Source organism: Podarcis melisellensis (assembly GCF_964234715.1).
Source record: "Podarcis melisellensis genome assembly, chromosome: 7".
In the NCBI taxonomy this organism is placed as follows: Eukaryota; Metazoa; Chordata; class Lepidosauria; order Squamata; family Lacertidae; genus Podarcis; species Podarcis melisellensis.
In genome coordinates, this window is record NC_138539.1 from 15956120 (window position 1) to 15968209 (window position 12090).

The 12090-nt window shown below is 46.0% G+C and overlaps 1 protein-coding gene across 3 annotated transcripts in view; it reads left to right on the top strand.

Annotated features, from left to right (window-relative positions):
* The first annotated feature begins 9216 nt into the window (after positions 1 to 9216).
* Positions 9217 to 12090, top strand: part of SAMD12 (sterile alpha motif domain containing 12) — a 201730-nt gene continuing 198856 nt past the window's right edge. For 2 of the 3 annotated variants that reach the window (XM_081919073.1, XM_081919072.1), the window contains exon 1: positions 9221 to 9360. In XM_081919073.1, the coding sequence (XP_081775199.1) occupies positions 9348 to 9360 (13 nt within the window). In that variant the 5' untranslated portion in view covers positions 9221 to 9347. Of the gene's footprint in view, positions 9361 to 12090 lie in introns of all 3 variants that reach the window. The other variant, XM_081919074.1, reaches the window with a different exon arrangement.

The window sequence follows — 12090 nt, forward strand, 5'->3', positions numbered from 1 at the left end:
CGAAATCCAGCTTGCACTTCTGGGAGTTCTGCCTTGGATTCGTATCGAGATCATTCTATCATTTGATACGAATCCAAGGCAGACCTTTTAACATCACAGTAATCCAAGTTTATCCACCAACTACTGGTGCTGAAGAAACTGATTACACCACTGAAATCCAATGTCACAAGACACTTGCCTGAATAGTATAAGACTTTTTGGGCAGCTTGATTTCTTCCCCACCCTATTCTGAATAAAAAATTGATAATTTATTTTTTAGCCCGGAAAAGCCTATTGGGCTTTTCTGTCTTTCTCTGTTGAAGAGTAACCTCCCTCCACCCCACCTTTGGATACTGGAGATCAGAGGCAGGATTGGACCAGATTTATCAAACAGGCCAACAAGCTGTAGCCTAAGGATCTGGCTTACATTGAACTTGCACCCAGCTTTACACACTTGGCATAAAATAAAATAAAATAAAATAAAATATAAAGGGGGTGGAAAGGTTGTTAGCATCCAGGAAATCTCACACACCACTGAACCCAATGTGTTTTGACTATATGCAATTTTGGCCTCATGCCTGGAACATAACCCTTGCCTAAGTTGAGAGTCGCCTGTATTCCACCTGTGCGGTGCACTAATTTCCCCGTGAGCATTTATTAGTTAAAGTGGCCATTCTAAAGATCTAGCCTAGGGCTTGCGATTTCCATAATACAATGTTGGTTTTTATCACGATGCTAATGGCTCACAAGGGGGGGTTGAAAGTAAGCGGTCCTCAAAGACCCCCAACCATTTTCAAGCGGGGGGGGGGGAGGTTTGAGAACCACTGGTCCGGAAAGTATACCCTGAATTTTGCAATCGCCCTCTGAGAACTGGTTAAACAGAAATCAAAATGAGCACGGAGTCCTTTGCAGAGCCTCTTTGCCTTGCATAGTGCAACCAACCAAATCCAGACTGGCGCTGTGTGCTAATTCCCCCCCAATTCCATTAGGAATGTCATTCTCTCTGGCTTACGCACAGCCTGCCAACTATTTCCATAATGTTCTTTCGCAGGAGCTACCGCCTCCTCTGGAAGCAACATCTTGTCTCTTGTAGCCTGTGGGGTCTGGCAGATGGAAATTCTATCACTGTGCACATGGGTCCAGTTCTTATAAGGGCAGTACATTAACTTTCTTTCCTTTTCTTTTGCCTTTTCCTTCAGGAAGCAAGTATTTCCCAGTATACTGGGAGCCATGCGGGATACTTAAAGCTGTCTTTTTCAAAGCAGAAAATGAGAGCTGCAGTAAATATTCATCCCTTTGGATTTTGGGATACAAACCACAGCCAGATCAATTCTCCCACCTTGAAATCCACTAATATTGTGTGAATATTCAGATTTCATTTTTTCATTTTTCATTTTTGGAAATAACCCATATTCAGCACCATTGATTTCCCTGCTTGCTTCTTCTTATTCCTTCCTGGATAAGTTACATGGCTGGCCCCACCCAATGGGGATCTTGCAGGGAACGAGATCATTTTGTACATAGTCATACAGCTACATAGGCAATCAGATTTGGCTATGCCAGGCTATGCTGGGTTTTGGTGGTCCGTAACCTGAAAAAATGCAACCTGAACTGTCTGTAACCCGAGGTATGATTGTACTGGGCTGAGGCTGTTTAGGGCTTTAAAGGTCAGCACCAACACTTTGAAATGTGCTTGGAAACATACTGGGAACCAATGTAGGTATTTCAGGACTAGTGTTATGTGGTCTCAGCGGCCATTCCCAGTCACCAGTCTAGCCTTCATTCCCAAATGACACCTTTCCATTGTCTCCAGAGACAGAGAAGCCAACCAATACAACCTACTGGAGCTGAAGCTACAGTAGATAGTGTGCAGAGCTGCCCCTTCTCTCTCTTTCTCTCTCTTTCTGTGGCTCCTTCTTTCTCTCTCTCCGCCCGCCCTCTTCCACCCCACCCTGGAGGCTGCTGGGAGAAGGACAGGTGGCTTTGAGTAGCGGTCTGAACTGACTACTTGCAGAGAGTTTTGGAAATGAGGCCAACATTTAAAAAAAATTAAGTTTAAGGCCACAGGTTGCTCATCCTTGCTGTAGAATCAGGTGATAGGCATGCCCATTGACTGCTTTGCACATTCTGGCTACAGACTAGCCACAGTTAATCGGGGTTTCTGCCAAGGTCTTTTCCAGTCCCGCTGCAGACTGAATCTGGGACTATTTGCATGCAAACTGTGTGTTCTAGCATCAACACACACAACCCCAAGTTAGGAAGAGCTCCTAACTTTGAGGTATTTGAGTGCTTTTTTGTCCAACGATGTGCTGCGCTCATTTTCTGAACACTATCCTGGTAATGAAATATTATAGTAACAAGCTGTCCTGGTGTAGGAGCAAAAGTAGATTAGAAAAAGGGAAAGGATAAATAACTAAAGAAGTGGAACAAGAGAGGGGGGAAAGAGCAGCAGTTTAAAGATGCAAACCAGAGAGGGAAAGTCATAGACAAATGAACAAAGAGAGAATTAAAAAGGCTTGCTGAAATTATATCAGGGCCTCGCAATCGCAGATGGCTTAACTTTGGGACCATGAAATCAGTATTCTTAAAATCGACTGACCTCCCTTTAATTGTACATTAAACTCCAGACAAGGTGACCTGAGTAGAAATAGAATACACAATTATTTTTCATTTTTTCTTAATTAAGGTAAAATGACAATCCATTTATATTTCAAGATCCTTTCCTTTCCACCTCCCCATTAACTGTTATAGGGGGAAATTGCTTCAGTGAATGGGCCTTTTATGTCCTTGAACAGATCTTCTGTTCGGTCAGAATGTAATTTGTCCTCAGGTGCTTCAAGAGCCTGATTAATTAAGGGCTCTGGGCAAGGAAGAGCACAGAACCCACATTAGGAGGATCAACGATGATGAGCTCCGTACCTGAAATAGCGACTTCTGGGTGAGCTTTAATATGGTTTTTCTGATTTTATTAAAGCATGAACATATGCACTCTTTTACGTTGCTAGAGTACCTCACAATCACCTATAGTTGGGGTCACGATGCTTTCTTCTACACACTCCTTGGCAGGGTCAGCAAACTTTTTCAGCAGGGGGCCGGTCCACTGTCCCTCAGACCTTGTGGGGGGGGCAGACTGTTTTTTTTTGGGGGGGATGAACAAATTCCTGTGCCCCACAAATAACCCAGAGATGCATTATCAATAAAAGCACACATTCTACTCATGTAAAAACACCAGGCAGGCCCCACAAATATCCCAGAGATGCATTTTAAAGAAAAGGACACATTCTACTCATGTAAAAACACGCTGATTCCTGGGCCGTCCGTGGGCCGGATTGAGAAGGTCCTACCCTCTGGAGCAGGAGAAAGCAAGCTTACTCCCTCTTCCATGTGACAGCCCTTTTAGATGCTTGAAAATGGCTGTTGTATCTCCTCTCAGTTTCCTCTTATCCAGGCTAAACATACCCAGTTTCTTCAACCGTTCCTCAGAAGGCTTGGTTTCCACACCCTCGATCATCTTGGTTGCCCTCCTCTGCACATCTTCCAGCATTACTATGGCTTCCCTTCAGCAGGACGCTATACCAGGCATGTCCAACACACTGATTCCTGGGCCGAATTGAGAAGGCGATTGGGCTGGATCCAGTCCCTGGGCCTTAGTTTGCCTACCCATGCTTCTTGGTTTCGCAAAATGGTCAGCCCTTCTTCTTTCCCAGTGACCTTCATGGTTGTGTAGGGATCTGACCCCCCGCCTGTTCTCCCAGGTCTTAGTCCAGCCCCCTAACTAATACACCCTAGTGGCTTGAATTTTTGAATACAAGCTTCCCGCCTCCATTAATTGATGAAGAATGTATGAAAATAAATGCAGAAGGCACAACACTAAACCAAACATCACAAAAGGTATCTGTGGGTCGTCACGTTCCTATACAGCATTGGGGTGGTTCTGTGTAGGTTATTGGGTGTTTAAAGAACAATAATGCAGGGTTTAGCAAGCTAGCAAACTTTTCTTCCAACTGCATGGTATAAAATAAATGGGATTTGTTTTTAAGAAAAAGAAAAACAACAAAACAGGACAATATGATCCTCTGGAGGAAAGGGCAAATATAATTAAAATTATTTCTACTCCGAAAGTTCAGTTCTCATTATGAGAGTTGCAACTGTGTATTCCCAATGCAATTTTTAGATCTGCATGCCCGGAAAACTAAGCTAAATGTGGGACAGCATATGTATCGCTCTGCCTGTTGGAGGAAGCGTAAATTAGATGCAAAATTTCAATTGTATCAGGGAATGTCCAATCTTCTCTCTGCATTGCACACACTGGGAAATGAACTGTGAAGTTTTGAACACATATGACGCTGGAGACTAATTACCAAATCTTAAATACAGTGGTTGAGCCCTGATGGGGAAAATGTATAATAGCTTTGGGGATCCCAGGAATTTTCGAGACAGTAGGGTAACAGATGCTCTAGAAAGCCACCGGAATGCAAATGTTTAGCAGAATTAATTCACTTTATTTAGCTGGTTTTTAAACAGCCACACATGAATAAAAACAGAATTACAGGGTATAAACAGAGCATAACTTTCAAAGAAGACTTCCAAATAAAAGCAAGTAAAACGATTGACACAATCGGGGGAAGGAGTTTTAGGTATATTTCATGTTAACTCCAATCTTGCTTGCAAAGGAAGCAGATGTCCCTTTGGAAAGCAAGGTGAATAAGAAAGATGCTGTACCAACAAGTGACTGGTGGAAATATGCTGTAAGGCAGGAATTGATGTCTCCCTAGTTAAGCTGCTGTGATGCCATGGAAATAAACCTCACTGCTGGTGCGTGGTGGGGAGTTGGAAAAGGCTATGGGCTCTTGCCAGAGCCAGTGTGGTGTAGTGGTTAAGAGTGGTAGACTCGTAATCTGGTGAACTGGGTTCGCTTCCCCACTCCTCCACATGCAGCTGCTGGGTGACCTTGGGCCAGTCACACTTCTCTGAAGTCTCAGCCCCACTCACCTCACAGAGTGTTTGTTGTGGGGGAGGAAGGGAAAGGAGAATGTTAGCCGCTTTGAGACTCCTTAGGCTAGTGATAAAGCAGGATATCAAATCCAAACTCTTCTTCTTCTTCTTCTTGCTCGGAAGTGATGCAACGAAGTGAGGTCAGCTGAACTGCACGATGCCTTTGGCTTCTTTCGGGGCACGATTGCAACATGGTGACCAGTGCCATTAAACCAATTCCCTTTAGGCGTTATGACAGCAGCAATACTTAGCGACGTTTCCCTTCTGCTAAACTCAGTTTGTATGTGGGTAACGAAAGCAGCATAGAAGAAATCATCCCCAATATTTCTGCCCGTTTGGTTACAATGGAATGTACAGGAGCTGTGCTTGAACAAGTGCCCAAGGTTTTTATTATTTCTATGTTTTGATGAAATTGTAGAATGGGAACCTCTCCGGCTCACTGCAATTAATATTGCTAATAGATTGCAGGTGCACCTAGTGGTTTAAAGAGGACATGGAAAAAACTTGTTGCCTGCCCTAGGGGATTTGCAATCTATCAGAAGCATCTGCATTACAAAGGGCAGGAGGCAAGTTCAACAACCCTGTTTACTTCCAAGCAGCGGGTGATGAGATCATAATTGCAGAAATGAAGTCAGTAGGAAGCCGATGAAAATAAAAGGTGGATTGCACCTTTTCTCTGTTCTTTCCAGGATATATGCAAACAAAGGCATGGTTTTTATATCAGATTTCTGCATTGTTTCTCAGAAGCACTTTGGCACGATGGTATTGTTGTGCGTTCCCCATTTCCCTGAGGGGCAAGAGGTTCCAAGAACAGTGAGGCCAGGGATTGGTTTCCTTTGGGTGAGAGGGCACTGGAGACTGGAATATTTGCTCTATTTACAAGTATAGGAGCAGAGCATTTGTAGAGGCCAGCCTAGCAGTCTGAAAGCATTTCAGCACAAGTAGATAAATAGATACTGCTGCGGTGCTTCTGTGTGCTTCCATGCGCTCTGGCACTCATCACACTCCTTTGTGCGACAAAGCAGGTTTGGTCATGCTAGCCACATAACCCGGAAAGTTGTCTGTGGACAAATGCTGGCTCCCTTGGCCTAAAGACAGAGATGAGCGCTGCACCTCATAGTCAAATTCGACTGGTCTTAACCATCCAGGGTTAAGACCAGTCTTAACCCTGGTTAAGACCAATTACCTTTTTACTTTAAAGGTAAAGGGACCCCTGACCATTAGGTCCAGTCATGGCTGACTCTGGGGTTGTGGTGCTCATCTCACTTTATTGGCCGAGGGAGCCGGCGTACAACTTCCGGGTCATGTGGCCAGCATGACTAAGGCGCTTCTGGAGAACCAGAGCAGCACACGGAAACGCCGTTTACCGTCCCGCTGGAGCGGTACCTATTTAACTACTTGCACTTTGATGTGCTTTCGAACTGCTAGGTTGGCAGGAGCAGGAGCAGGGACCGAGCAACAGGAGCTCACCCCTTTGTGGGGATTCGAACCACCGACCTTCTGATCGGCAAGTCCTAGGCTGTGTGGTTTAACCCACAGCACCACCCACCTCCTTTTTACTTTAGAGGCCAGTAAAAGACACTACTGCCAGGCAGTATTTACCCCACATCAGACCCCAGAGAGACAAAACCTGCACCCCTAAGACAAGAGCCCCAACATGGCTGGTGGTCAGGGATAGTGGAAGTTGTAGCCCAAACAGATGGAGAATGAAGATTGATTTTTAACATATGTGGCCAATCTTAGCCTTTAGTGGCACAGACAATGGGAGTTTGTGGTACAACTGGACAACAGAAAGACCTGCAGCAGTGGAGGAGGGTTGGTCAGGGTGAATGAGGAGCTCATTCCCCAAACCCAGGCAGCCCTCACCTGCCTGCCTTCCTACTTGAAACCAGTCCAGGGTGTGGCAGTGCCAGTCAATTTCCTCCTTCTCTATCAGCGCTGATTTCTGGCAAGACTATGCTGATTTGGGGTGAGATCTCAGCCCAAATAGATGTGATCTTGCCCAAAGTTGGGGCCACTGGCAGAGGCAGCATACTCTTGGGAGTGCCATTATTTTTTAGGAGGGGGGTGTTCTGCCGTCTGAGGCAGTGATCTCACACTGCCTAATGGCTGGGCCAGCTCTGGTCTCAGAGTTGCCCTTGTAGAACTCAGCAGGGAGGTGTAGGATGGGAACAAAGCCTGAAGTAGTTGGCTCTGCCTCTCGTTGCCTCTGGCGCCATCTACTGTTGGCCTCCCTGCTTTCTGCCCTCCCAGTCTGTCAGCATCAGCCACCGCTATGTTTGTGGGCCAGACTATTCATAGCTAAGCCTTCCTTGCTAGATGTCTCTCTTGTTCTGAGCCACTTCCACCTCCTGACACGGCTTTGGCAGGTCTGCAAGTCAATGGCAGATTTTTATATTTAAAGAGTGGTAGCCAGAAATTAAGCATGTATTATTAAAACTGGAACATTTGGCTTGCAGATGGACAAAAGCAGCCACAAAAGTGTTGATGTTTTTTTTCTTTTCCCACCCTCTGCAAGCCACTTTGAGACGTCTAGCGAAAAGCAGGGTAAAAAGCAAATAAATAAAAACAAATAATTCTGACGGTCTTATAAAATACACACTAGAAGATTTCTACATTTTCCTGGTTAGAATTCTGCAGGGCTACTTTGAGAGGTGGGTGGGTGCATGTGAAAGGGGAAGGCTGTTTTGACTCAACACGTTATCCATTCACTCATTTAGTGCTGCACAATAAATTAAAAGCCTCTGTTGCAAAGAACACAACATTCTACATAGCTTGATATTTGAGAGGCAACAAAGGGGATTCATTTAATTTAGCAGAAGGCTAGAGTAAAACAACACATAATATATGTTTAATATTATTTCATTTTTAAAATATATTTTGTGTTTTTATACTGGGTTTTTATGTTGTGAACTGCCCTGAGATTTGTGGGTATAGGGCGGTATACAAATTATTACTATTATTACTATTATTACAGTGGTACCTCGGGTTAAGAACTTAATTCGTTCTGGAGGTCCGTTCTTAACCTGAAACTGTTCTTAACCTGAAGGACCACTTTAGCTAATGGGACCTACCGCTGCCGCCGCGCCGCCACTGCACAATTTCTGCTCTCATCCTGAAGCAAATTTCTTAACCCGAGGTACTATTTCTGGGTTAGCGGAGTCTGTACAGTGGTACCTCGGGTTAAGTACTTTATTCATTCCGGAGGTCCGTACTTAACCTGAAACTGTTCTTAACCTGAGGCACCACTTTAGCTAATGGGGCCTCCTGCTGCTGCCACACCGCCGGAGCACGATTTCTGTTCTCATCCTGAAGCAAAATTCTTAACCCAAGGTACTATTTCTGGGTTAGCGGAGTCTGTAACCTGAAGCGTCTGTAACCTGAAGCATATGTAACCCGAGGTACCACTGTACTATTCAGTTATTATTATTGGCACCCATCCGTCCTGGGAGACAATGGAAGGTGAAGTCAAACTGTTGGAGAGTTACAGTGCCTGCTGGGGCTGTAGACAACAGAGACATGTTTTATTGCAGGTGGGGCAGGTGAGGGTGTCCGGTTTTGCAGGTACAGGTGCATCATAGCGTTTCTGCTCTCTGCGCTCCTTCCTCTTCTGGCTGTGGATAAGCGACCTGTCTGTCTGTCTCCATACACCAGGAGACATTGTTGTTAACAATAACAATTCCCTCTCCCAATGATATTTGCTGAAACAGAGTCCTGCGTCTGTGTTGGGTTTTTTTGGGTTGGGTTTTTTGGAATCGTTTTGCATTCTAGCAGCTGCAGTGAAGCCACACAGAAGCGACAGATGTTCCTCCAGCCTGGCGAGATTTCTTGCCCTAGTTAGCCGCCTTTCCCCTCCTGCGCCCGACACGCTTTGCCTCTTCTCTACCTGTCTCCTCCTCCAATTTGACGAGGAAGTCCTCAATCAAACAGCCCCACGCCAGGTCGCCCTGAAAAACCTCGCAGCGCGGCGTGCCGGGATTTGTAGTTTTCTGCCCCCCAAAAGCTTTCAGAGCCCCGGAGTCATGGACTGCAGCCGCGGGACCTTTCCAAACCCGGCGCTCCCTCTTCGCTTCGCGCGCCCTGGGCATTGCATGCGCAGCAAAGCCGCCTTTGCAGCGAGCAGATGGAGGGTCTCGTGGCCTCGCCCGACCTGCGGGCAAAAGACTACATTTCCCAGCCTGCACCGGGAACGGGGCTAACCCTTTCTTGCTGCAGGTTGTTCTTTTGGTTGCAGACGAGGAAAAAAAAGAGAAAACAGTGGAGGGGGAAGAAAAGAGAAAGGGAGGAAGAAGGGGTGGGGAAGAGGGGAGGAGAAGGAGAAGCAGCATCCTTTGGCAGGCGAACTATGCATGCCCTAAGCAAGCTCTGAGAGAATGGCTGTGGAAGGTAAGGGCTGCAGTCCTCCTGCCTTTCCCTTTTGCAAAGCCAGGGGCGGCCGCTCCTGCTTCCTGATGCACCGCCTTCCTTGCACCCACCTCCATTTCTTTTCCTTGGCGCTCACCTGGAGGAGGCGAAGCCCCAGGAGCTGGGCTAGGAAGCGGGGGCGGGGGGTTGGTGGGTGGGAAGGCATCCTTCAGGTGGAGAGGGGCGGGAGAAGGAGCCCACCTTTGCCAAATGCTCGCTGGGCACAGGAATGGGCGCTTTTTGCAAGCGGAAGGGGGTGGGTCATCATGCGCCCGAAAAAAGGGTCAACGCCGCCGCTGCCCCTTCTCATGCATGCCAGGAAGGGTTGCCAGTGGAAGCAGCCCACCTGGTCGGAGACGCACCGCTGCTTCCCTTCCCCCATCCTTGCCCGCCCCCTCTCTGAAAGCTATTATTATTAATTATTATTATTATTATTATTATTATTTTGGGGGAGCATGCAGCACAGGATAGAGGGGAGTTTCTATCAGAAACAGCAGCCTTGCTGTAAAAAAGGTAGTTTCTGATAGAAAACCCCCTCTGTCCTGCTGCATGCTCCCCCCATAATAATAATATAATAATAAATTAATTGCATTAGTTGAAGCCCTGTATCTCTGTAGCTGCCCCTCTGCCCTCACGCCAATGGTTTTCTTGATACCACTTAAAAGAAAAAAAATACATGACAAGTGTGGCGCTTTTCAACATCTTCCCATTACCCAGCTTCACAAAGTTGTGCTCTGTGTAAGCTCTTGAGCCTTAAAAAGACGCTAAGGTTCAGGTTTTGCGGCTGATTTGGGGATATGCGGCAATTAAATAGCGCCAATAGCAGAGGGCCCGTTTGGTTTTAGGGATCCGAAAAGGCCCAGGATTTCCGCACAGCTGCATCAGATGAGCTGCACCTGAACAGCAATTTGTTCATGGGGCCTTGGAAGTTAGATATCTCCTTTCTGTAATGTCAAACACAGAAGGGAGTTTTCGGTGCCTGTGAGCTGCTTTGGGAAGAGGGTTTGAAACCTGTGAAGTAGGTTCGAGCCATGGTTTTTCAAACGAAGGCCCAAGGGGTGCCTCAAAAAATTATTAGTGGTTGTTTGGTGACATGGGAACCAACTCCTAGGGGCCAGCCGCCAAAAAGTTGATGGGCATTGCCATTCAAATGTTGTGTGCAAGCACCACATATTGTGATTGATTATGTGGGGCTTACCCCCCCCCCCATTTTATTCATGTTGGCACCCGTGTTCTGTGAAAAAACCCAATGATGGTGAGCAAGCAGACAGCCATTACTTGCCCGCCATTACTTATACTTCACAGAAATATTATTCTGAGGTGTTGGGTGAATTCTGCATTACTGCCAGTGGGCCTTGTAGGTGCCCTGTGTGAATTGGGGCCTACGATATAATAATAATAATAATAATAATAATAATAATAATAATAATAATAATAATATATCTAATACCTGCCTTCACCATGAGGTTGCAGGGCAGGTCACAACAATGTAAAATACAGGAACAGTTCACACAAGGTATCCCAAGTATACCATCGTCAGCTTATGATATTTTCTGAAAAGTCGCTCAAAGCAGTTCTCCGTCATGGGGAAACACTGACTCTGCAAGATGTTGTGGGCCTGCATCTCCCCATTATGCCTGTCCGCTGACCATCCTTGCTGGGGCTGGTGGGAGTTCTAGGATGTTCAGCAACATCTGCATTCAGTTGCCCTGATCCCGTGTAGGAGATTGCATCTTGTATGCATGCATTACTTAGGATGGCAAAATATGGACGTAAGTGCACCTCTGAATAAGGACCCCGTCTATTCAGCACCATGTTGTTTTGCATGGAATGCACATTTTGAGGTGCTTTCAAATATGCATGCAAACATGCATGCTAACAGCTCATTTATTCACCTTGGGTTGGGGCATTGTTGAGGGGGTTTTGTTGGAGGGGTACAGTCGCTGTTGATACTCGTTTTTTGTATCTTTGTTTTGGATTCATGTGGAAGTTGTTCAGTTTGGTTGTGTAATTTTTGAAGTTTTGTTTATTATTTACAACTGCTTTTATGTTTGTAGTTATGGTTTTTTTATATACATTGTAGGCCACCTTGAGCATAGTTTTAACTTTGGAAAGGCAACATACAAATAAAATGATTGATTGTATCTCACGGTATATCTCAAGCAGCAAATGCAAGGGTGAAGTGTTGCATCTTCAGCGTATAACCAAAGCTGTAAACCGGGGTCAGCAAACTTTTTCAGCAGGGGCCGGTCCACTGTCCCTCAGACCTTGTGGGGGGCTATATTTTTTTGTTTGTGGGGGGTGGGGTGGAGAATGAATTCCTATGCCCCACAAATAACCCAGAGATGTAAAAATACCAGGCAGGCCCCACAAATAACCCAGAGATGCAAAAATACCAGGCAGGCCCCACAAATAACCCAGAGATGCATTTTAAATAAAAGGACACATTCTACTCATATAAAAACACGCTGATTCCCAGACCGTCCACGGGGTGAATTTAGAAGGTGATTGGGCCGGATCCGGCCCCTGGGCCTTAGTTTGCCTACCCATGCTGTAAACCGAAGGTGCTAGATGCACCTTTGTGGAGAGGGATCCCATAGCTTAGGGGCTGCCCCAGATAATGCCCTCTGTTGGGCCACCACCATCATCCCTGAGCTTCTGAGGGTGAAGGAACGACTAAGAGGGTCCCCTCTGCTGAATTTTAGCCCTCCA